This window comes from Ruditapes philippinarum, unplaced genomic scaffold (assembly GCF_026571515.1).
Source record: "Ruditapes philippinarum isolate M1 unplaced genomic scaffold, ASM2657151v2 ctg2115_1_1_1_1, whole genome shotgun sequence".
In the NCBI taxonomy this organism is placed as follows: domain Eukaryota; kingdom Metazoa; phylum Mollusca; class Bivalvia; order Venerida; family Veneridae; genus Ruditapes; species Ruditapes philippinarum.
In genome coordinates, this window is record NW_026857411.1 from 1 (window position 1) to 27,261 (window position 27,261).

A 27,261-nucleotide genomic window follows, 5' to 3' on the forward strand; every position below is an offset into this window, starting at 1 on the left:
AAAGAGGAAAAGAATGTTTTTTTTATTGAAGATGATTTAGACGGCATGCAAGATCATGAATTGAGTTTCTCCAACAATTCAGCGTTCAATGAGCCAGTTACAGAGGTAACTCCATTATATAGTTTTAAACCATTTGTTAAGGCTAAACCAAATTATATGATTTCTTGCGACAGATAATGTTCATAAGTCTGAGTTGCTTTTATTGTAATAACAGAAGGCCAGACCAAAGCAAATAGTTGATTGTCAGTGCTTCCAGAATTTGTTTTTATGGTAAGGATTAATGTTGTTATTACCAAGTTTATATTACCACATTAGACTACTGGTGACAATAGATTCTAACCATGTGACTGGTGATTACCAAGATAAGCCGGCCCAGTCGTGCCGACTGATCTTGATCTGCACTGTTTGCTATTGGTCAGTAAATATTTCCTAATTTCTGCCAAATATGATGAATGGTTTCATCCAGATTGAAAAATGGACAAATCCAATAAAAATATTTTGAGGGGCAATGGTTAAAATTGTCTCTTGCAACTGTGCTGGAAATTTGTCATCAGTTTGAGGTTAAATTATTTTTAAAACCATAACTTAAAAGTGAAATTTATTACCAGATATATGCATTTGCCATCATAATATTTAGTCTTAACATGTTTGAGATAAAATAATTGTTTTTAACTAACAATGATACTTTAATGGCAAGAAAGGGTATCAAATTTCTTGAAAAAAATGTCACATTGAAAGTACCATGATGAACATGTCTGCCAATGTCTCTAAATTCAAAATTTTGCCATTTCATTTTAAGTGTTGAATTCTGCTTAAGCTGGTGCTAGGGGGCATGACCCATAGCATGCTAGTCCATGAACAGTCTCAATTGACATTTTCAATTATATCATTTTTGTGTTCCTTAATGATTCTGTTTCTCAATATTATATATACATGTTGTGAATAAATTTGAGAGGCCTTAACAAATCTATATTTTTGTATTTTAGCATAATGTGTATGTCCAATTCAGATTTAAACTTTATGAGTACTTTATGTTATAAGTAATGTTTGTTTGTAAAATGTTTTGACTGTGTTAATTAGATTAATTATACAACATCAGTTATACAATTATGGTTGCAAAACCTTGGTTTCTGTTTTTTACCATCTTGAGATTTTTTTTTTTAACTTTTAACTTCATGTCAATAAGACAATGTGAAATTAAGAGTAATGAAATAAAAAAACAAAAAACTGTCCTACCTTGATATGGATGTTAATTAGTTGTTAATTTATTGCAAATGACAAAGCATCCACGCAGTCTGATCAGGATCCATGCTGTTCGCTTAAAAACCCTATTACAAATAGAGAAACTGATAGCGAACAGCATGGATCCTGATCAGACTGCGCAGATGCGCAGGCTGGTCGGGATCCATGCTGGTCGCAAACCCACAAACCCATTATGTTGGTTTTGAAGATGGAAACACATCATTAAGGGAGAAGTTGTGTTTAGACGTTCTTTTCTTTTTGTCAAATTGTGCTATTTATTAAAATTTAGTGTCATAACCCCTTTCTTTGTGTTTAATTGACTTAACAATGTTAGTGTGAATCATTGTATGTTATATGTGAAAGTTGTTTGTATTTTGTTCTTGTATTTGAATGTATTTGTTTCCAAGGTTTCCCATTTACTTGAATTATTGCCTTATTTGCATATTTCTTTTAGAATTAAAAGGTACATAATATAGAAACAGTACTTATTAAAATGAAATCTGGTTTATATTAGTTAATGTGCTAATAATGACATTTCAGAAATCATGGAAATAATTAATATAAGTTAAAAAAAAAGTCAAATATTTCAAATGAAACTTTTTAAAGTTTTTATAATTGTTAGACCCCCGTCTTATAAAAGGTCCCTTTTATGGGTGAGAGTGTACAATTTTTTTATAACAATGTGATATATATAACCCTTAATGTACTGAAGTTTTGTAATGGAATTTATCCAGCTTTGAATTTGAAAAAAAATCAATTAAAATTCTAAGGAATTTCAATATCAAAATACAAAACATAGAGTTATCAACATAGACTGGCATGGCTCTATGCTATTCATAATTGTACTTTAAAGGAACTCCACTGAGGTCCAAAAGCCCAAATACATCAAATTTGAATTTGTTACATAGATAAGCTAAGGCAGAAAGATACTCAAAAGATAGTTCAGAAATATACTAATTTTTAGCTCGACTTTTTTGTCATTAGTGTCCCCAAAACTTTAATGTTGATCATAAGTTTTTAAAAAGTTTTTGGTGTATCGTCGTCCTTGGACAAAACAACAAGTGTGACTAGACAGACGTTTCAAAATAAAAGAAGGAAAAATTTAATTGTTTTTCTTTAATTTTCTTTTTAAAGATTTGTTTAAAACCATTTATTTGTTTGCTTTTAGAAAAAGTAAAAAAAAATCGAGGTTTAAGCCATGTCAGCGGTGGCTCTTGTTAAGTATACTTATTCTTGAAAAACAATAGTGTGCGAATGATCTGAAATGTTGCACAAAATTTATTGTATAGACCAGCATCAAATGGACCATTTATCTTGAAAAAGTATTTTTCTGGTCTTGTTGTGTTAAGATTACAAGTATCACTTTCTGTTCAAATATATGTCAATTATAGTCTTTTTATATGCCCGAAAGAATTTCGGACATATTATGTTATACCCCCTGGTGTCCGTCCGTCCGTTAGCAATTTGGTTTCCGGAGCATAACTTAAGTTCCATTTGGCCCACAATATTCAAACTTCATAGGATGATTGTCCATATTGGGTAGAAGACCCCTATTGATTTTGGGGTCATAAGGTCAAAGGTCAAGGTCACTATGACCTTAAAACTGAAAACAGTTTCCGGAGCATAACTTAAGTTCCATTTGGCCTACAGTGTTCAAACTTCATAGGATGATTGTCCATATTGGGTAGAAGACCCCTATTGATTTTGGGGTCACAAGGTCAAAGGTCAAGGTCACTATGACCTTAAAACTGAAAACAGTTTCCGGAGCATAACTTAAGTTCCATTTGGCCCACAGTGTTCAAACTTCATAGGATGATTGTCCATATTGGGTAGAAGACCCCTATTGATTTTGGGGTCACAAGGTCAAAGTCACTATTACCTTAGAACTGAAAACAGTTTCTTGAGCATAACTTAAGTTCTATTTGGCCCACAGTGTTCAAACTTCATAGGATGATTGTCCATATTGGGTAGAAGACCCCTATTGATTTTGGGGTCACAAGGTCAAAGGTCAAGGTCACTATTACTTAGAAATTGAAAACAGTTTCTTGAGCATAACTTAAGTTCCATTTAGCCCACAATATTCAAACTTCATAGGATGATTGTCCATATTGGGTAGAAGACCCCTATTGATTTTGGGGTCACAAGGTCAAGGTCACTATTACCTTAAAACTGAAAACAGTTTTCGGAATATAACTTAAGTATCATTTGGCCTACTGTGTTTAAACTTCATAGTATGATTGTCCATATTGGGTAGAAGACCCCTAATGATTTTGGGGTCACAAGGTCAAAGGTCAAGGTCACTTTTACCTTAGAATTGAAAACAGTTTCTGGGGCATAACTTAAAGTTCCATTTGGACCACAATATTGAAACTTCAAAGGAGGATTGTTATTTCAAGGAGGTAATACTTTATTTTACTCCCATGTCTTACAAATGCTTCATTTTTACTAAAAAAAAAATCACTTTCGGGCATATAATGCTCCGTCTAGCGGTGCTCTTGTTCTTTATTTGTGAAGCAACTTTATGCTTATTGCAGCAACTTTGTTTTATGCAGTGTCATAAAAACTTTTTTATCTACATTTTAGAATAAAATATGATAAAAGGGACAAAAATTTCTCTACAGTTATTTTTTAATCTGTCCACCAAGAACACCATTGAGTTAAATGATGAGTCAATTTCTGCCTTTTAATTTAACTGTAGGATTATCCATAAACTTTCATGTCAGGAAGCTCATAATTGTGCTGGCTTACTGAAGGTAATTTGTTCTACACTGGTGGCTTTTTAATGGCTGAAATTATGTATAAATTACTACAAGTAAGTGGTGGCATGGCTGAGTGGTTAACATGTCAGACTAGTAATCTAATAATCACTAGCCGTGTGGGTTCAGACCCTGTCAGGGGGCAAGTCATTGTTTCCTTGAGCAAGAAACTTGTCTGTCAGTCCCTCGGCCCGTAGACCAAATGGTTTCCGATCAATAACTAAAGAACTCTTAGGCATAGGAACTTCAAACTTAGTATGATGATTGTTCATGACCAGTAGATGACCCCTATTGATTTTGGGGTCAAAGGTCAAGGTCACTTTGACATTGTTGGTAAAAATATCAATATTTCAAGAACTGAAGTTGCCTTGGTTGATATTTTTTATAAAACTAAAAATGCTTTTGGTATACACAATTCATGGTCATATGTACCGGTAATATAACAAATTGGCTGTCATTAAGAAGGCCTATATGATTCATAAAGGGATATCAAATTTCAAACTTTAAATTTCTAAGTAATGCCTAACCCATATTTCTGAGAAAGAAAAATCTGCATATATTACTTGGTAAGATTTGTGATAACTTTGTCATAAAATTGCTGCACACAACCTTACAGTCACAATTACCTAGTGACTAGTCATGACCATTAGATAACCCCTATTGACTTTTTGTTTTGGTCACTAGGTCAAAAGTTAGTCATAATAACCTGACCACATGACTAATTGACTGCCAATAGGGGGCATACATGCTTAACAAACATATCTTGTTTATTAACTATTATGCACCTTCCCTGGCTCACCAGCAGGGCTTTTGACTTGATTTTTAACTCCTGGTATTGAAGGATTATCAGATGGTAAAACCTGCTCTGCCAATGAAATGTTGTTTATTTTTATGGGGTGGTGGGGGCGCTCTAACAATTTAAATGGTGAAATTATGCAGGCTGATTAAATAAAGAATAAAGATATTTACAAACAGTGTACTGTGTTATTATGTAACACTACAGGCTTTGATTTTGTTTCAGATGGTAGAGTAATTCAATTTTAGCATGTTCAGATCAAAGTCAAGTATTGTTTTGATTCATTTTAACTACTGGAGGGAAAGAAGGTACTTTGAGTTATAAGATTTTACTGATTTCAAATTGCTTTCATCAGGTGACAGAGAAAGAAAACTTTATTTTAATCAATCAAGATTAAACATGAACAAAGCAACAATGGTCTTTAATATATTTTATAAACAAGCATGGATATGTTGATATGTTTAAGGCTAGTGCAAGAATATGTATCATTGGTTTGTAAATGAATACTAAATGAATGCAATCTTGAAAAAGAACAACGAAGATAATTTAAACTGAAATATCATTCTTGCACTATTATTTATCATTATACATATGTATGGCTGTTTGAAGAATAATAGAAATTTTAAGATTAAAATGAAATAATAACATCTGTCATAATGTTGCGGGTCAGATCAGATTATCTGTCCAGATGGTACCCTCCCATTGGGCGGAAGGTAGAGTTGATGAGTTACCTCCCATGGGCAGCTACCCGACCAACGGATATTCCGATTTAAACTGATTTCTTGCATAATCTTTTAGATTTTAAATGCCTAACATCAATTTTCTATGGAAATAAATGTCATTTCATTCATAAACTATTTTCTTACAATAAAGTATAAATTAATTTATAATTTCATTCATAATGACGAAATGACGTCATTCTAGGCACACAGTCAATTCATAAATTAATATGCTACATGCAACTCATCTGGCACCCAAACCCAATTCCCCCCCCCCCCCCAATTGCTCGACCAGTATATTTAGTATGGCATGAATATAAAGGGATGTCAATACAATAATATCCACATTGTTGGTGTGACTTAAACCTTAAGCTGGAAAAAAATAAAGAGTTTTTGATGTGTAAGTTGTTGGGTGGTCAATGGTAGATTAAGGATGATTAGGGACTGACAGGTAATAGTTAACCAACCAATAAGGGCTCTCAATAAGTACCTCTTTTGATCATTTAAATTTCATCAACAAAAAATTCAAATTACAACGAAATTTGAAGAATCTCAAATTTTTATAAACGAAACCACAATGTTAACAATGATAACAATTCACTGTTATACCCACACTAGGGAGTACAAAAGTATCTTAAGTAATTTGAGGGGTTACGGTTATTGACTTGGGGGTTGGGGGGATAAGCTTGGGAAAACCCACATTTGTTGTTTTGGATAAATTAAAGCTTAGTGGTCATATGAAACCTTAATAATAATATAACAAAACATAAAAAAAAAGGAGTGTGAAAAGAAAACACCCTCTAGCTTTACCCAGTATCTCTGTATAATAGGGTTGGTGGTTGTACTAAGGTGCCAGCTTGTACCTGAAATAATGCACAAAAGAAGTACTAGAGATCTTCTTCTGTCTTAGTGTGACTAAAACAAGTGTGTTACTAATATAATAAAATTTGAGCTGTATTCAATCAAAAATTTGTTATACAACCTTAAAAGTATCGGCATGACTGAAAAGACAAACACTATTATTGTTATAGAATGGTATTCTGATGATTAATGAGTAATAATGGATTATTGTCATGGTGTTCTCATGTTCAAGTTACTTATTTATGGTCTCCTTCATGTTTTAATGTTTTCATTTATCACAACTTGTTGGTTTATATCAATGAATTTTCTGTTTTGCATGATAGAATTTCTCCAGTTCTTGTCCTAGAATATTTCCAGTTATTGTCCTAAAATATCTCTAGTTATTGTCCTAGAATATTTCTAGTTCTTGTCCTAGATTTTGTCCAGTTCTTGTCCTAGAATATTTCTAGCTATAGTCCTAGAATATTTTGAGATATTGTCCTAGAATATTTCCAGTTATTGTCCTAGAATATTTCTAGTTCTTGTCCTGGAATATTTCCATTTCTTGCCCTATAATTATTCCAGTTCTTGTCCTAGAGTTTTTCCAGTTAGTGTCCTAGAATTTTTCTAGTTATTGTCCTAGAATATTTCTAGTTATTGTCCTAGAATACTTCTTATTGTCCTATAATATTTCCAGTTATTGTCCTAGAATTTTTCTAGTCATTGTCCTAGAATATCTCCAGTTATTGTCCTAGAATTTTTCCAGTTTTGTTCTGGTCATTTAAACATTTTTAAAATGTCATTTTTCATTTAAAATAATTTGACCTTTAAATGTTTTCCATGACATGACATTTTCCCAATAGTTTTGAACCCCATTACCATGATACAGTTTCCAAGTTTCCAAATTTCCATGATGCCATTTTACCCCATTGTTTTTTGGGTTTTTTTGTTTTGTTTCGTCCTAAAAAAGGTAACATGATTTGATAGCTGTACCCCAAAAATTTGAATAAGAAATGATCTACCATTTATTTCCTTATTTCTACATACTGAAATATTACATATCAGATTGTTAAGTCTGCGGGAAGATAAAAAAACTTGGAAAAAATCTTCTTCTCATTTAGATTTAGATTCTGTGCTATTTCAGAAATAAACTATGTGTCAATTGATAGGGAAACAGTTTTATTGTCTGTAATTGGAGAGAACTTTACTTCTATATTGTCTAATCAATCACACCGTCTGCTCTCCCAATACTACAAAGAACAATTATAGAAAAAACCAAACTGTTCTTAAAACAATTACACTTCTCAGGGCATAAAGAGGAAATTTAAGGTCAAAATATCCTGGTTGAAGTAACCATTGTTAAGTTTAAACATATTAGCAAGTTCTTGAAATGTATGTTTACTAGTAAATAACCAGCTAAATATTTCAAATGGACTTGTCTATCTTTCATTTTGGGCAAAACCATTATCTTTTAGGGAAATCTTTGAAATAATAACTGACTGAATAGTAAACAGTGCAGACAATGATCAGTAGTTGGTATGTGCCCCATCTTGGTCTGCTCTGGTTGCATACTGATACAGTCGCTGGTTAAGGCTTAAGATTATCTAAACCTACTCTTATTTAATTAACAGCTATATAAGAAACACAATTATGATCAGAGTGGGACTTGAATTCATGGTCCCTTGCTTGAATGGCAGACACCTTAAATTAACCACTTGGCTTAACTGCTCTGTATGAAGGCTATTGCGTAAATAACACATTATTTTGTGAGTAACAGTAAAAATATTATGCCCCAGGAAAATAATGTTATCTTAGACTTTGGATTATCCAGATAATTACTGTGAAAAAGTAGTGTCACCTATGTAACAGTACACAATTTTTAGTCACATGGAACACTTGAACTAACAGTAAGAAAAACTCCCATTTGCCTATGGAAAATTAACATTACAGAAAAAGTGGGAGAAAATAATATGGACTATTCTGTGCAAAAAATATAAGTAACAGTACATTTTTAAATACGAACAAAATAATCCCCTGTGATTTACTCTGATGGCTTTATTGTGTTATAGTGTCGGAATAAAAAATGGCCGTTGACGGCTGAAGCATAAATTGTTAATGAGCTGTACTGATGTACGATAATTCTATCAACGATTGATTTTTAATCAATATCTGTCGTTGTTTCTGTTTTTGTGTTGATACAAGCTGCCCGTAGATTTATATTGTATTTAGCAGTAATTGACACGTTTGTTATAAATTGTCACAATATAATGACTGGTAATGATTTTGTATTTATCGCATTATCATGTGAAATATTACCACTAAGTAAAATATGGACTTTTTAGCTGTTGAATATGATGTGATATGTACTGAAAAAATTAATATTGACCGAGGCGATAGCCTTGGTCAATATTAATTTTTCAGTACATATCACATCATATTCAACAGCTAATAAGTACATATCTGTTTTATTATATAATTTATAAATAGCTTTTTTATCTATCACATCTGCCATTGCATACGATGGAAATCATTATTTTTCAGCTTGTCTACTGTTTCCATAATTTGGACCTTTCCATTGGCATGCTAATCCCTATTGTTCTTAAAAATGTAAAACGGTAACTAAAATAGACTAATTTGACTCTTATGTACACCCCACTCAATTTTTTCAGAATAACAACAACAAAATTGGCGTGACGTCACGTCAAAGTCTCGCGTCTTTAAGGGATTTCCAGAAAATCTATTTTTAGAAGAAAAACCGGTGAATATACTCTGAAAATCTATTTTTAGGGAAAAAAAACAGTGAATATACTCTGATATTGACCTAGCTGTTATTTTTTACAAAAAGTTGCTTGTTAGCCAATCAGGGAAAGGCATTTCAAAGCTATTTATAGATTATATAATAATTTGCAATATTGACTTGAGACATTTGAATATTCAATGACCTTTTGTCGGTAATAATCGGATTCCGATGTACACCATTCAGATTTAAATGTAGGGTATAACAGTATATTTTAAACTTAAATGACAAGTTGCAAGACATGCAGTTTCAAATTGAAGGTTTAAGGTTCGAATAATTGTAATAATTCTTAATTGTATTTTGCAGAACTTTTACATATTTAAATCAATGAAATGAAAAATTATGTACTTATCAAAATTATGATATTGAAAAAATATCACATTAGAAATTTAACACATAATTAAAATTTTATCAACGCATGTTAAAGAAAGAAATAATTCAGTTTATGAAGAAATTGAAGGGTTTGTCCAAGAATCGAACTTGCAATTCCGTACTTACAATCCTTCATACTTACCACTAGACCACCGGCCCATATTCTTGATAAATATATCGCGAACTTTACAATGATATAAAACATTATTCGTAATTTAAATCATAACAAATTATGTAAACTAACAAAAAACCTCCTGAAAATTAATCAGTTTCTGAGGTCAATATTGCCAAATAGTAACATACTTCACAGTTATTTTGTCATTATTGCCGGTGTGTTGACTGTTTGACCAGTAATTGCCAGTCAAATAAACCCATGTCAACAGTTACATTGTTCAGTATATCCCTAATTACAGGTTAACCCTTTCCCCCATGAGCATATTGTGAAAAATGGCCATTTTCACTGAAAAGCCTCCTCTTACAAGTTCAAACTGCTATGAAACTATGAAAAATGCTTCAATACTGATCAAACTTGGCACAAATGTTGACTGGACCATTGCCTTTGTAACGACATGCTCAGTCTTAAATTTCCTGTTACCATGGCAACGAGGGGACATCTCAAAATTGCCAAAAATCACTTTTTTGCCTCGATTTTTTCCATCAAAATTAACTTCAAAATGCTGCAACTTCTCAAGGGATTGAGATAGAGTCAAAGGCTTTTCAGCGTTGGTTACACGTTACCTTATGATCAACCTGGGGTCATTTTAAGCCTCTCACAAGTCCAAAATTTTCTTGGCGATGAGGGGGACTCCGCCCCCCTTCAAACCCTCCAAACAGAAGGGGGCACATCCCCCTTCTGGCAACCCCCTGATGTATTATTTGGATGGGGGACGGCGCCGAAAAAATGGTCACTTTTTTTAACAACATTTCTCAAACGAAAAACAGTGTTTGTGGTCTAAATAGGACATTTTTTCACTGTTTGAGGCCTCAAAAAGGGGGGGGGGGGGCAAAAAGCCGTCGAAACACGCTTATATAAGGGAAAAGGTTAAATAAAAAGATTTTTTACCAAACTTGGTGCAAATTTTTTTGCCATCGCTACAAACTGCTGACAAACAAGGCCATGTGGAGGATCTCTCTAAAATCCTCGTTTTTCTGTTTTTATGTCTGCTTACATTATAAGGCAGATGGTTAAAGGAAACAATCTTAAATATTTAACAACTATTAGTATTAATAAGTTACCTTTCAATTATTGAGAAGTACAAAGTTGTAGTAGAATCGTAGGACCCAAATTAATTAAAACATCTACTTTTAATTTACAATATCAACTGAAAGTATTTTATCTTGATGATGATTGAATAAATAAATACCTAAACAGTTTAGTTCATTAGCATTTAATGGAAAAAGTATTCTAGTGAGAAAATAGTAACCATCTGATTTCCTTTGTTTTAATCCCTCTGGGAAAACATGACAATTAAAGTTAATAAAACATACATAGATATAATAATAGAGCCATTTGGGGGAAAAAACACACACAATCTTTTCTGGGATGGGGATGTGAATTTAGATTTGCCCTCGTCTATGCATGGGTCTGTCTGTGCATGGGTCTGTACATTCCAAAATGTTGAGTCACATGAAGCTCTTAAAGTGCTTGAGCTAGGGTCAACAAACTTTACAGGAATGTTGATCAGCATGTGAAGTTGTGCCTGCCTTTTGATTCAGGTTTGTCAGAGTAATTGCCCTTGACTTGTTAGAGTTATTGCCCTTGACTTGGTAAAAATTTGCAATTCTTATTTGTGAAGAGCATAGATTAAAAAGTATTTGAGCTGGAGTCGTGAAACGTTACAGAAATGTTAGCCATCATGTGTTGTTATGCACCTTGGAGTTTGCTTCTGGATTTATTCAATATTTGTAGAGTTACTGCCCTTGACTTGTAAAAAAGTTTTGCAATTTTTAAAGAGACTGACAAGGAAAGATAACGCTTGAAAGGGACGTAAAGCCCAAGGGTCAGAAGAGAATCCCAGGGATTATTTGTTGTCTGTTTATCTTTTTCCCTTTTTACAGAAACAGCTAAATTAAGAGATAGAATTTATTTATCAATTTCACATATATACCTGGTACAACATACGTATATTGTATTATATAAGCTGGTTTTTCCATTGAGAATTATTAGATAGAAAAAAAAAATCAATCAAATGAATGAAAGAAGTGCAAGAATTTATTATTGTTATGGACAGGCAACAAACCACTAAATTTTATGGCCTGGGTTATAGTTCTAGACAGGTAATAAACCACCAAATTTTATGAGCAGTCTGTTTATTTTCTTATTTGACATTTTTACAGAATTAAGTAACCAACATTTTGCTTTTTCACTGTTAAGTCACATTTGCTTTTTGTTCTGCTTCCAAACTTGCTGATTTTGATGACAATATTTTGAAGAGAAATAATTTGTTTCTGTTATATTTTATCCTTTTTTTGGGGTGGTGGGGTTGAGTTGTTTAGTCTCTGTCTGTATCACCTACACTTTTCAACTATATTGACTGATAGGGCGTTTCCAAACCCACATCACCCCCCCCCCCCCCCCCCCCCCCAACCACAACCACGGAGAGAGATTTCAAAAAAGCTTTACAAGCTTCCTACTCAATCTGTGAATTTTATATTATGACTTGTACTTTATTATGTAAATGTATGGATTATAAATAAAATATTGTTTAACCTTACCACCACCACCACCACACACACACCTTCATCTCAACCCACACCCTGATTCATTTTGAAATTATTTAAGACATGGTTTCAAGTGCATAGGTATATATTCAAAACTAACATCCTTATGTGTAATAATTCAAAAACGGTAAAAAACTAAGATGAAACTGGTTAAAAACAGTATTTTTTTTTTACAATTTCAGTCATTAAGGACCTTAAATCTCTATATCACTTGGTCACTGTTAGTTATTTTCAGCTTTAGATTAATGAGTTCTTAATGACTGATTTTGAGAACCATTCTATTAATACTAACATCCGATTGGTTAATTCTTTTAAAAATAATTGAAATTGACTAATGGCAAGGTAGAATTTATAAACTGGTTTACAAGATAAAAGAATTGTTGTTCTACAGATATCTTACACTTATTATTTTTGTTTTATTTTCTCCAGAGGATTCATTTGAAACAGTTTAAGGAATATTACATCTGAAGGTGATTCTTTATTAAACTTTATTTGCATTCTAGACTGCTTTCTCTTTAAATTGAATCTTTGCTTTTGTCGGAATGCATGGTAGCAAAATCTAGATTGCTGGCTGAATATGCCTTAAATTACTGCATCTTTTGTATTAAGTCAAAGTTTGAACAGAATTGTCTTCACTGAGTTTCGCATGTATTTATGTTGCATAAATTTCAATTTTTATGCAAATAGACTAGAGTTACCTGCACTTTATATAAATTGTTCTTGTTTTTTGTGGGGCTGTTTCAATATTTGGAGTCAGTATTGTTTAGACTGCTTATACTTATTCCCTATCACTAGAAATTTTTTTTTCTCAAAATTGTGTCAAAATTTACCATTAAGAATGCCAATTCTTTCCAATTTACCTCATTTAGGCTAAAGATATTCCCAATTATTTGCACCTGGTCCAGTTCTCAGAAGGATAGACAGTTTTGTTACACTTGATCCTGGAATCTTCTCATGTACTTATTTTTATTTTTCTTCCACAAGTTCATTTTCAATGCCAGTTAACTTTCAACAGTTGAAGCATTAAGGGACAAATTGTTTGGTATCTTTGGACATGTTGTTATACAAATTTTGTCAACCAAATTTGCATGTTACAATCATAATATTCATAGGTCCTGAAATACTAGCTCTATAGAATTTTATACTCGGCCACTTACTGAGTTAATTGAGTGAGCATTGTCTTCTTTAAAAATTTAGAAAACACTGACGAATATTCTTTAGAAAAATTTCACAAACTTGCTTGCAGTTGCTTTGTTTTGTCTGCATGTGTCTGTATGTTGCAGCTCTTTAAAAGCCTGCCCTTCACCTCTGTTGGTTGATATTTGTAGGTTCAAATCCAATCAGGGGATTTGGATTCTTCCAACAACTAGCTTACAGAAAGTGGTTCTACTAATTTGTTTGTTTTATGCTTAAAATGATTCATAAGAATACCCAAGTTCTATGGAATTTGTCATATGATCAGTACAGAATCAATGTGATTTGAAATCCACAGTGCAAAAAATAAACCCTAACAAATCCATACAGCCATGGAAATCAGTCTTAAGGTTCTTACTTCACACTTGATTTGAATCAACAGTCAAAACCTGTCTGCATTAACCAGGGTAGAGAAGAAAGATGGTTGTTGTTGAGGGGTGGTCACTTATAATGGTAACTATGGCAATATATGCTAAGTGATCTTGATGGGATTTTTTGCCAGTTTTGTAGCAGATATAGGGTGTCTGACATTCCTGCTTGAAAAAAAATATTTTTTTTTGTGAATTGTTGAGCAAAAAATTCCAATGAAAGCAGTTGTGCTATTAGTTTTGCTATTTGAAATGGCGGCTGATTTGGAACGCTTTTGCGTGTCATGTTGGCGCTAGCGACAACTGGACAAAGCGTCAAATGGCACGTTGTCGAACTTTTGTCTTGTCGTACTGTCGCTAACGATGTACACCAAATGGCGCGTTGTGGTATGGCGTGTTGTCCCAGGGTCACATTGTGGCTCGGTTCAAATCAAAGGATTGGCTTATAAGCCAAGTGACAGAGCGCCATTGCGACAAAGCACCGTTTGGCATGCTTCGCTAGAGACAAGACGACACTGCAACAATGTGCCATTTGGCTCTTTGTCATGTTGTCGCTAGCAACAAGAGGAAAAGGTGATAACGATATAGTTTGTGTTGTTGCTGTCGGCAACGCAGCACGCAATGTACCAAATCAGCCACCATAATTTAAGCAAAGCACTCATAGAATTCCTGATCCCAAGGGTAAAGGTCATGTTTCAAAATTCAAAATGTACTGGTAAAAAAACAGCCTTTAGTGAAAGGTTTCAAAATTCAATATTCCTGTACTAAATGCTGCCGTAACAGGTGAAAGTTATTCCAGTTTTATGGTTTGCCATAATGTATATGTGACCAATGACAAACTAAAAGGGTTTTGTTACTGTTAAGTTACTACTGAACATTGACTTGAGTGTTAAATATTCCCATCTGTACTAGAAGCCAATGTGCAATTCTTTTCCTAGTACATTACCTACATATTAAACATAGTTCAAAGAAACAAAAACTTTTCTCTTTTTTTGCACTTTTTCCTTATAGAAGTGTAAGAATTTTTTTAACTTCATTCATAAATGTTGTGGAAATAACATCATCTTAAGTATAGAAGTCATTCATAAAGTCAGCAGACTTTTGTCATTGAAGGAAAAAAATGACTTGTGTTATTAAGTTTGATTGGGTTTAAAAAACAAATTTTCCCGAAACTACTGCCAAAAACTAGAAAAAACCTCTCTCATATTTAATAATTTTTATTTGGATTGGGAAAAATTTTACAAAAAATTTTATTGAGCCCGAAAAGGGAAGTTAAATTCAAAAATATAATCCATTAAAATTTCGTAGGGAAAAATTTTTCCAGAAATTTCAAGGGCCCATTTTTACCCGATAGTTTTAAAAAACCCCTAAATTTTTGGGTTTTTTGAAAAAATTTAATTTTTTTAAAATGTGTGTTATTGGAATAGCGAATGCTAGTGGGCGGGTGGGTGTTTTTGGCAACAATTATTAATATAAATATTGTATATTTTTTAAATAAAATATTTTAAAAAAAAAAAAAAAAAAATGTTATATAAAAAATAATTAATAACATTTATATAATAATAATTAAAATAATAAATTTTAAATTAAAAAATTTAAAATAAATTAACAATTATTCTTATAATTTAATATAAAAATTATATTTATAATTAATCATAAAAATAAATTAAAATAAATATAACAAAAAAATAATATTATTAATATTAATTTAAATAAATAAAATTAAATATAAAATTATATTATATTTATATTAAAAATAGTATTAAAATATATAATTTATTTTTAATCAAAATAAATAAAATTATAAATAAATAAAATATATATTAAAAATAAATAAAAAATTATCTATTTTACATGACTCCTGCATTTCAGTCATATTTTTCGCAGAATGTCACCAAGTGTCGCAATGAATTCTGTTGCATATCATATAAAGAACTTAATATAATTAATTGGCAGAAAACTTGGGGGTGGGTAATTTGGATAACATATTTTTTCCCCCTCAAAATGTATTAAAAAGTAAATTAATGGTTTATTACTAATGACTCAATGTATGAATTTAGTTTTTTTGTGACACTACAATGGTAATATCCTCACAATAAACTTTTGCAAAATTTAGGGGGAACAAAAATTGATAAAGGAAAAAAAGATTATAAATTGTGTGTATTTGTATTATAATCATCCATGTACTTTGAAATTTCAATTACAAAAAAGAACATCATTCTGTTAAAATGTAATTATTTTAATGAGAGTTTTGTCTGAGATATTGTGATACCATTTTAGTAAGAATTGTTTTTGTTTTGTTTTGAGGTTTTTTCCTATAAATTAAGAATAATAGAAAACTTCACATTTTTTGTGCACTTTTTGTTTGTCTGCAATAATTTTGTGAAAGTTGCAGACGTCACTTAATATTGACTTTTACTATTAACGTCTGGGAGTTTTAGTTTGTTACAAACAAAATAAGTTGTCAGACAAATTTGATAACCAAGTTATAGTTTATTACATTCACACTGTTTCCGTCTTTATGTTCAATTATTTTAGACAAATTATTATTTGACTAGATATATTAAGCTAGGAAGTTTAGCTTATTTATTTTAGAATTTTGTTTATTCTCGTAGATATTGATAAATCCACATTGATCAACGGTCCACGGCTTATATTATCTTGTCCAATATTTTACCCCGACAATTGTTACAATTTTCTCTTAAATTGTCTGTCACAATTTGATAGACTTAGTACTAGAAGTTATTTTATCTCAACAATCCTTTATTAACTATATTCAACATTTTATTACGAAATTTATAATATTTTCTGTCAATATAAGATAAAGATGGCGTGAAATCTGACACAATCAAAGACAATTTAACTGACAGGTGCAACTTTAATTGAATTAATGATATAAAATATTGAGAAAATATAAACTTATCTTGAATCAAAAGCTGGAAAGAATTCAATAAATTACAATTATTACCCAGATAACGGGGATGGTTTATTTAACATTTCTATCAATATTTCATCAATCAAGAATGATGTGTTTCCATGTAACATTTCAAATGTATAATTCAAACAAATCAATTAAATTGATTATGAAATTGCAGTTAATTGCATGACATAATGATGACTTGACAGGATGTTTAATTTTTTAACAGTGAGTTCAAAAAGAATTGATTAAATGGGGTCGAATGACAGGCAAAAATCTGTTTAATTAAAAGTAACTTTCTTCATGACTGCATGACTTTGTAATCAATATTTTATCAACCATTAAAAACTAGAACTTTTTTTCTTTTCATTTTAGTAGTTTAGTTAAAATATTTCCATGCTTATATGGAGAAGTTAAAACAGAATGAATTTAGTCATTTCAAAATTTAATGCTGAAATAAAATCCCAGTAAAAACGCAAGTTATTTATTCATGTTTTGGTATAACATGATCAAAGTAATAGAAAGGCTATCTGATTTGTATTAGGGGACGTATTGTAGACAAAATTATAGCATGCTCCCAGTTGTCACAATATGAAACCCTATACCACATTAGATATCTCAAGTTGACTTTCCATCTTTCAACCTGGACAAAACCATGTATTTTTTAAGGAAAATGTTTAGGGAAAATTTTAAAATATGTAATGACTCAATAGCGAACAGTGCAGACCATAATGAGACGGCATGGGTGTGCCAGCTGATCTTGGTCTGCACTGGCTGTGTGTGTACAATGCATATTTAGTTGCCAAGCAGCAAGGGTCAAAGGTTTAAGATAATTTTGTTTTCTATTCATGTAACAGCTGATGTTTCAAGACAGACAGCAGATGAAGACGTTCCAGTTACAACAGGCCTTGCTCATCTGTCAGGCTAAACAATGGCCGCATAAACCTATCAAGGTTAGTAAAAGTTAACATAATTATTACTTTAACATTAAATCACTATAGTATCATAGATCTGATCTGATGTTTTGTTTGTTAGGGCTCCAATTTACAGTTCTCAGTTTCTTACATCATCCTCTTAGGGCAGTTTTTGTGCCCCCACTGTCCTTCCGTTCTCATGTTGTTTAGCCTGTAGCTCTTAAAGTGTATGTGCCAGACTCAACAAAATTTTAAGAAATGTTGATCAGCATGTGAAATTGTGCACCTGGGGTTTCACTTGCGGATTCATTCAGTTTTGCATTGCCCTTGACTTAGTAAAAATTTGAAATTTTCAATTGTGTTGTGCCTATTGACCTAGTCATGAAACTTTACAGCAATGTTGGTCCTCATGTGTAGTTGTGCATTTGTATTTATTCAGTATTTCTAGAGTTTTTGCCTTTGACTTTCGTAAAAATTTGCAATTATTATTTCAATTGTTAAATTTTTATATAAAAATATTTCTTGAGCTAATGAACAATTCTTTTAAAATTTAAAAAAAAAGGAAATTATGTTAATAATCTTATGGTTGATTCTGTAAAAGAAAATTCTCAATTGCAGGAAGCTGAGATAATATAGCTTTATACACTTAAACATGAAAAAAAGAAATGAGCCGTGTCACGACAAAACCAACATAATGGGTTTGCGACCAGCATGGATCTAGACCAGCCTGCGCATCCTCGCAGTCTGATCAGGATCCATGCTGTTCGCTATCAGTTTCTCTACTTGTTATAGGGTTTGTAAGCAAACAGCATGTATCCTGATCAGACTGCACGGATGCGCAGGCTGGTCTGGATCCATGCTGGTCGCAAACCCATTATGTTGGTTTTGTTGTGACATGGCTCAAATCTGGTTCTCTCATGAATTTCAGTAAAATATTAACTCTATATGTCTTGCTTTACAATTAAATTGTGTGTAATGATACCGTCCCTCATGGTATACAATTAATAGAAATTCAAATAATTATTGCAAACTGTGTGAAAAATGAGAATGATTATTGTTTGTTGCTAATGGTTAGAGATTTATAGTACTAGATAGGGTATTGTTGGTGACAACATTTTATGTCAAGTGATGATTGATTTTAGTACTATTGGTGCAGTTTTATTTTAAGTAGTTAAGTTTTGTTTTAAGTAGTTAAGTTTTGTTTTAAGTAGTTAAGTTTTGTTTTAAGAAACACAGACATGCACAGATCCATCATTGGGAGGTGGGGGTTAGGAGGGCATAACCCTGGTACAATGCCTTACATCCACTTTCCCAGCTTTATTGGTGGGAGAACACTTGGTGCCCAGCTTTGTGAATTACAAAGTGTGGAATTAAAGCATACTCTGCTAGCAAGCTGAATAGGTTCCTCACCAAAATTCCTGTATAGGAAATTAAAACCTTCAGTGTTGAGATGCTAGTGCTTAAAAGTCAGGGGTGTTAAACATTTGTCCTTGAGAACAGTTTTATTTTAGTGTCTATAAGTGTTTATAATATAGGCAAGGCATTCTCTTATTGGTGTCCTTGAAATTAACATCATTACTTCAATATATCTATGTTATAATTATTTTAACATAAATCATTCCGAATCATGTTACCACTATCTATTACCTTGTACATTAATCATTACCTTGTACATTAATCATTATAACAAATCACCTTTATTGTTGGTTTTTACAAACTTTCCCTGGAAATGGTTTTTCCAGCTCAATTTTACTAAATCACAAAATAAACATATCAATCAAATATTATCCTCTCAGGAATTAAATATGATAGTTTTTCTACCACTGCATTTTCAAGCTGACATGTTTGTTTAAGAGAGTTTTAAATGACTTGCTGTAATTAATGGAGAGAGTGGGTGGTGGAATTGAAATGGGGAGTTGTTAGGGTGTTGTTTTGTGCCAATGACATTTTGTCAGCATGTGTAATTAATCTATAGAATAACAACCTACAAAATACCCACCCAGTTTGAAGTTGGGATAAGTCTCTGCATATGGTCTAGTGAGCCCCTTGTGGTTGAGGGGTTGCTCATAACAATTGCAGCCACCATTTATCCATGTGTGGTTGACTAAATGGGTTTAAATAACTGGAATTTGTGCATCTCTTAGAGTCTAATTTTTTTGCATCTCTTACCTCCAGCAGATGAGGTTGTTGGAAAATCTTGATTCAACAGTGATACAGAAGAATTTAAAGCATGTATTGCAGGCACTTTTAATGTTCAATTCTGATTAAAACTGAAACAAATCTCTATGTTTGGGTTTTTTTTGTAATTATTCTGTGAGATATATTTACAAGGTTCAAGATTTATATCACAGTTACATGAAATAAAAACCTATAAAACAGTCTTTTTCCTGGTTTTAATCAATTTTAGCCAGAATAATGGGAAAATACAGGAAAGGTTATAGTTGAAGAATATCCAAAAAGTTAAATAAGTTTTAAATTCATCTAAATTTGTATTGTATCTTTTTGGCTATAGAATAATAAGAAAGTATTTTATCATGTAGTGATTGGGGTTTAATAATTGAAGACTTTGTTATAAATGTAGCAGTGAGCACCATTTATTAGACACCATACTTGGTGACCTGTCTATTAATAGAATTAAATGTGTTCCAAAATGGAAAAGAATTTAAATAGGAAAATAAGGTAAACTTGAAATGAGAATATAAAAATATATGCACAAAGTGAAATTATTATCAGAACATCATAGAATCATATCAAAATGGGGAAATACAATATGGGAAAAATAATGTTCAATATAATTAAAATGGGCAAATACAATATTGGAAAAAATAAAGTACAATACAATTAAAAAGGGGTAGGGAAATATAATATGGGATTAAAGGTGTACAATATAAATAAAGGGGGAAATACAATATGAGAAAATGATGTACAATATAATAAAAATAGGGGAAGTACAATATGGGAAAGATGACGTACAATGTAATTAAAATGATACAATATGGAAAAATAATGTGCAATATACTCAATAATTAAAATGGGATAATATAATATGGGAAAATATTGTATTATATAATTAACATGGGGAAATACAATATAGGAAAATAATGTAAAATATAAATACAACATGGGAAGATAATGTACAATGTGATTGAAAAGGGAAAATGCAATATGGGAAAATAATGTATAATTGAATTATCATAAAATGGGGAAATACAATATTGGAAAATAATGTACAATATAATTAAAAGGGGAAATACAATATCAGAAAATAATGTGCAATGTAATAAAAATGGTGAAAATACAACACGGGAAATTACTGTACAGTAAAATTAAAATCAAAATTAAATAAAGTTGTTACTTACTTACTTACAAGTTTACAAAATGGAAAAAATCAATATAATTTGAATGGGAACTATAACACAAAAAAATAGGAAAAGAATGTTTAATAGAATTAAAATGGGAAAATATAATATTTCAAAAGGAAAAATAATATACATGTATAATAATTATATTAAAATGGAAAAGTACATTGGAATTTAAATTGTAAAGTAACCATAAAAGAGTTTTGTATAAACATTTGTAATACAATAAAAAAATGGGGAAACAATGTTGGGGTAAAATGTTTTTGACAAATATTTAATATTTAAAACCTGACTGATAAGTCTGTAGGGTGATTTTAGGTAGGATTGTCATCCGAAGTACCAGATATTTGTATAAAATATTTTTTTGAGGTCTACAGAATTTTTGTTCAATATTTTAAAAACCGGTTTTCTATATGTGCTTGTACTTCTTTCTCAAACTTTTGATGTATTTGTATTCTGATACTCATATCTGGCGTCCCATAATTTTACTGAAACAATAATTCTTCTAAAAACCCTGTGATGAAACAGCAACAGCTACTGTTACTTCCGGGTTTTCATTACAACCAGATTTCTGCCCAAACTAGGACAGTCTCAGAATCGTTTAGCCGAGTGTATTGCATGGAGCTTCTAAATGCTACTGATTGAAATCAACCCCCTTTCCTTTTAATTGTGCTGTGTGTGAGAATATTTTAATTTATTATTTCAGGGTATACCTAATTTTATAATTTATTATTTCAGGGTATACCTAATTTTATGATTTATTATTTCAGGGTATTCCTAATTTTATAATTTATTATTTCAGGGCATACCTAATTTTATAATTTATTATATCAGGGTATACCTAATTTTATAATCTATTATTTCAGGGTATACTTAATTTTATAATTTCAGGGCATACCTAATTTTATGATTTATTATATCAAGGTATACCTAATTTTATAATCTATTATTTCAGGGTATACTTAATTTTATAATTTCAGGGCATACCTAATTTTATGATTTATTATTTCAGGGTTTACCTAACTTTATAATTTATTATTTCAGGGCATACCAAATGAGAAAGATACAAACAGTGACACATCACGAGAAACAGTGACCAGTGACAGTGGACGTGGAGGCAGTGATGATGATCTCCCTTTGTCACATAATTCTAGTAAAGGTAACCTCCCTTTTTATCATGAAAGTTTAGATTTTCTTTATTGCACAATTTCTATGGCATTACTGTTCACTTGCCACATAGTACTCAAGGTTATATAGATGTCTAGTGGTTTAAATGGAAAATTGATTTTGTTTAAAATTTACCTGAAAAGTTACTCAACTACTCATGGTGGTATTAGCTAATTTGAAAGACAGACATCAACGTCCCCGCCTCGGGAAGTTTTATATGAAGCATAAAATTGTGCTATTTCAAAAGATTGAGGTATGGATCTCAGGACATTCAGTTCAAAATTATGATCAATGCTAGATCTGCAAATGTAACAATAAATTTTTAAAAAAAATAAAATGAAACACGGAATTTAAAAATCTATCATGTTAAGCTTTGACCTCTAAGTGTGACCTTGACCTTTGAGGTAGGTGAGCAGGTATTGTGCATGACATAACATCTTATTATTGAGACTATTTGTGCCAAGTATTTTCAAAATCCCTTGAACTATGAAGAAGTTATAGATTGGACACAAAATATACCCTATAACAGACTATGTAATTCTTTGACCTCTAAGTGTGACCTTGGAGGTAGAACACAGATGTTACGCATGACATATCATCTAATCATTGTGACTATTTGTGCCAAGTATTTTCAAAATCCCTTAATCTATGAAGAAGTAGTGGACGGGACACAAAATATACCAAATAACAGACTCTGTTAACCTTTGACCTTGTGTGACCTTGACCTTGGAGGTAGGGGTGCAGGTGTTGTACTTGACATATCGTCTTATTATTGTGACTATTTGTGCCAAGTTATTTTAAAATCCCTTGAACTATGAAGAAGTTCTAGATCCGACACAAAATATACCCTATAACAGACTATGTTAATTTTTTACCTCTAAGTGTGACCTTGACCTTGGACGTAGGGATGCACGTGTTGCGCATGACACATTCTCTAATTATAGTGACTATTTGTGCAAAGTATTTTCAAAATACTTTGATCTATGAAAAAGTTATGGACCGGACACAAAATATACCCTGCAACAGACTATATAAGTATTTGATCTCCAAGTGTGACCTTGACCTTGGAGGTAGGTGACCAGTTTTTGCGCATGACACATCGTCTGATTATTGTGAACAATTATGGCAAGGATTGATAAAATTCCTTCATAGATAAGAAAGTTATGGACCAGACACGACGTATACCCTCAAATAGACAATGTTGACCATGAATGAGCAAGTACGACCTTGACCCTGGAGGTAGGGGTCTGGTTGTTGCGCATAGCACATTGTCTTATTATAACAAACATTTGTGCCAAGTAATTTCAAATTCCTTTGATAAATGACAAAGTTATAGACCGAACATGAAATATACCCTGTAACAGACTATGTTAATATTTGACCTCCAAGTGTGACCTTGACCTTGAAGGTAGGTGACTGCTTTTTGCGCATGACACATCGTCTGATTATTGTGAACAATTATGGCAAGTATTTACAAAATCCCTTCATAGATAAGAAAGTTATGGACACGACACGACATATACCCTCAAATAGACAATGTTGACCTTGAATGAGCAAGTGCGACCTTGACCCTGGAGGTAGGGGTCTGGTTGTTGCTCATGACACATCGTCTTATTATAATAAAAAATTGTGCCAAGTTATTTCAAATTCCTTTGATAAATGACAAAGTTATTGACCGGACATGAAAATGTGACGGACGGACAGAGCCTATTTCTATATCCCCCGTTTTTCTTCGAAAAAGCGGGGAACAAAAACAATGCAAAATAGAGATTTTTGGCAATTTTGAGATGTCCCCCCGTTGCCATGGTAACAGGAAATTTACAATGGAGCATGCTGTTACAGAGGCTATGGTCTAGTCAACATTTGTGCCAAGTTTCATCAGTATTGAAGCATTTTTCATAGTTTCATAGCTGTTTGAACTTGTTACAGGAGGCTTTTCAATGAAAACGGCCATTTTTCGCAATATGCTCATGGGGTAAAAGGTTAAACTGTAAACAGATATGTTGATGATCAGCCTAGCCAAGTCATTTTAGAAATCACAAGTAAATACCATGTGTTGGTCAGAAGCTTAAATTGAGTAATTTAGCTTGTTAAACTATACTAAAAAATTTTTAAAGAAAAGCAAATCAACAAGACTGAAGCTTGAACTCTCCTGAAACTCAATTGACTTGTCTCCCTTTTGCCTTTTCAAGATGAATGCCTGTTTTATTTTCTTAATGTTAATTGCTTCATGTCATTGTTATTCGAAATTTACAAACAAAGAACTCTTAAGAATCATAAGATATCTAAGGAAACCACTTTATTTCCTCCTAATTTCCTCTCTGTTTTTGTCATAAATATGCGCTACTCTTTAAATGGTATCAGGAGACATGTTTTATTTCCAATTGATTCCAAGTAAAAGCTGGAAAGTTGAATAAGGACCTTTACAGTGTTGTTCCTAAAAAAATATTTAGAGTAATTTGATGCCAAGGGAGGGAGTAGGGAGATTTTTTTTTCATATGTCATATGGTCGACTTTCCAGTTTAACTGGTGAAGGTAGATCTCAGGTGCCACTCTGTGCATTATTTAAGGCACAAACAGGCACTGAGTAGAATCTTTCACATTCCACAAGCTCAGGATTCGAACCCACAGCTTGTTGGGTGCAAGTGGTTTGAAGTTACCAACCATAAACACTCAGTCATGGAGAGGGGGGAAATGTTATTTTGATAATTTTACAGCTGGTTTAATAATGTTAAGATAATCTTTTACTCTTGCTATTTCAGATGACAGAGATCCTCACTTATCATACAGTGGTAGTGGATCACAGTTTAAGCAGTGCTCTCAGCCCAACAAATATTACAATAGTCACTATGTTCACCCTGATCCAGGGACGCAAAATTATCCATTCACTTACCTACAAAACTGTTCACTACCAACACATAGAAATTCTAGACCTCAATCAACAGATCTCACTGAAAGAATTCCAAATAATAGATCATCGATGGAGAGATCATTATCCAACTTGGTAGAAGGTGAAAAACCAAAGTTTACTGCGAGAAAACCCTATATTGACAGGGAGAAAAGGGATAAAAGATCTGAAAGCTGGGTACCGTCTTTTGTGTAATTTAAAGAAAAAATAATTTGAAATTTGTTAACCATTTTTAGAGTAGTGATTTAAAATATTAGGACATGGGTGCCTTTTAAGATGAAACTAATTTTGAGCAATTCTGAAATAAAAATGTTAACATTTGCTTTCAAAGACGGTACCAGCACATGTAAACTCGGTACCCAACACATTTGTGATGTAAAATAATTAACTAGACAGAAGATTCTATGATTGTAATTAAATGTACATGTAGTTCAAACATGTGGGAACCAGCAACAAAAGACTCGAGCATGGAACCATGTTAAAGGTATGAATATTCAGTGTTTAATCTATAAACTGACGGTAAACTTGCAAAAGAGCATTCTACCCCCATGTCTTGGAATGAGGTCATATAATTATTATCTGTTGAATATTAAGTTTGAAAGCATTTTATTCTGTTCAACTTTAGAATTCATGTACATTGTACAATAAATTTTTTTTTGTTGAAATTCTCCCCAGAATAAAAATAACAAAACAGTAGTATGAAGACAAGATTTGGATTTTTAAAATATTTTTCTGCAGTAATACGGTACATGTTACGTGATAAAGTTCTTTTACAATATTTTCAAAAATCGGGAGTGAAATTCCTTGAATGTTGCTTACTAATGTGTGAATTTACTTGCATTTATCAGAGTTTCTATGTCATTTTCATAAGTGATCGATAATTACTTTTAATGCATTATACTTGATAAAGTAATTTACATGTGTTGGCTGAACTATTGTTGTTGAACATAATGTTGGTCTATTTTTTAAAGGTAAGTTCGATCATGTTTTGTCTACTTTACAGCTATATTAGACCATGGACAAGACAAGGAGATCAACACTGTACAAACACTACGAGTTGGAATATCAGAAGAATGAAGCAAGAAATCATAGATTATCAATCTAATATGAGAACTTTTATTATTTTATTTAATGGGTTATCCATTAAAACTGTTCATATTGCTTTAAACATTTTAAGTTTCTCGAGCCATGTCAAAAGTGTAATAAGAAAAAATTATTTTCCTAATAAAATGAAAAACACAGTTTTGTTTTGTTGTTTCAAGTAGTCCCCAACAGGAATTTAAATTACCAAAGAGTGTCTCAAGGAATTGTTAGCATTTAAAGTTACTCCGAAATAAATATAATTTGTGGCAAGAAAATGACCATAATTCATTATATGGCATCAGTAAATGAACATATTTCATCAAATGACACCAGTTAATGAACATGTTTCATCATGACACCAGTAAATGAACATGTTTCATCATACGACACAAGTAAATGAATATATTTCATCATACGACACCTTTTAATGAACCAATTTCATCATGTGACACCAGTTTATGAACACATTTCATTACACCAGTAAATGAACATATTTCATCATATGACACCTGTAAATGAACACATTTCATCATGTGCCACCTGTAAATGGCCATATTTTATCATGACACCAGTTAATGAACATATTTCATCATATGACACCAGTTAAAGAACACATGTCATCATGTGACACCAGTAAACAGTAAATGAACATGTTTCATCATATGACACCAGCAACTAAGTTCCAGGAAGCAGACTCTGAAATGTGTTTTGGTTTTACATTGCACCAACAAAGCATAGGTCTTGGGTGACTTTCCAGTTTTACTCATGGAGGAAGACCTTATTATTATGCATTATTTCAGTCACAACTAGGCACCTAAGTAGAACCAGACATTCCATAAGCTAGCTTCGTCCCTTCCTCTCATGAAAGAATCAAAAGTCCCTTATGAGATTCGAACCCATACCAGTTAGGGACAAATGATTTAAAGCTCACAACCTTAACAACCCAGCCAAGGACTCTGAAATAATAACATGTATAAAGTACTATTGACAACACTACAAAAAGTAGGGACGTCAACAAGTTTCTCCATTAGTATAGACAAGTCAAAAGTGTCTACCAATTTCAACTTTATTTAGAATATATATATTAACAGCTCTTACATAAACAACA

The 27,261-nt window shown here is 32.0% G+C and overlaps 1 protein-coding gene across 1 annotated transcript; it reads left to right on the forward strand.

The window, feature by feature from the left end:
* The first annotated feature begins 23 nt into the window (after window positions 1–23).
* On the forward strand, window positions 24–25,749 carry LOC132749642 (uncharacterized). Its single transcript, XM_060739489.1, has 4 exons — window positions 24–105; window positions 17,580–17,675; window positions 22,040–22,154; window positions 24,925–25,749. Exons 1-4 carry the CDS (start codon window positions 46–48, stop codon window positions 25,263–25,265), a joined length of 612 nt encoding a protein of 203 aa, XP_060595472.1. The 5' UTR covers window positions 24–45; the 3' UTR covers window positions 25,266–25,749.
* Window positions 25,750–27,261: the final 1,512 nt, after the last annotated feature.

What these genes read in the sequence shown, in the direction of transcription:
- LOC132749642 (XM_060739489.1), top strand. Translation starts at nt 46, where the DNA reads ATGCAAGATCATGAATTGAGTTTCTCCAACAATTCAGCGTTCAATGAG. An exon ending in TCAATGAGCCAGTTACAGAG is followed by an intron (nt 106 to 17,579) that starts GTAACTCCATTA and finishes TTCATGTAACAG; the next exon opens with CTGATGTTTCAAGACAGACA. An exon ending in GGCCGCATAAACCTATCAAG is followed by an intron (nt 17,676 to 22,039) that starts GTTAGTAAAAGT and finishes TTATTATTTCAG; the next exon opens with GGCATACCAAATGAGAAAGA.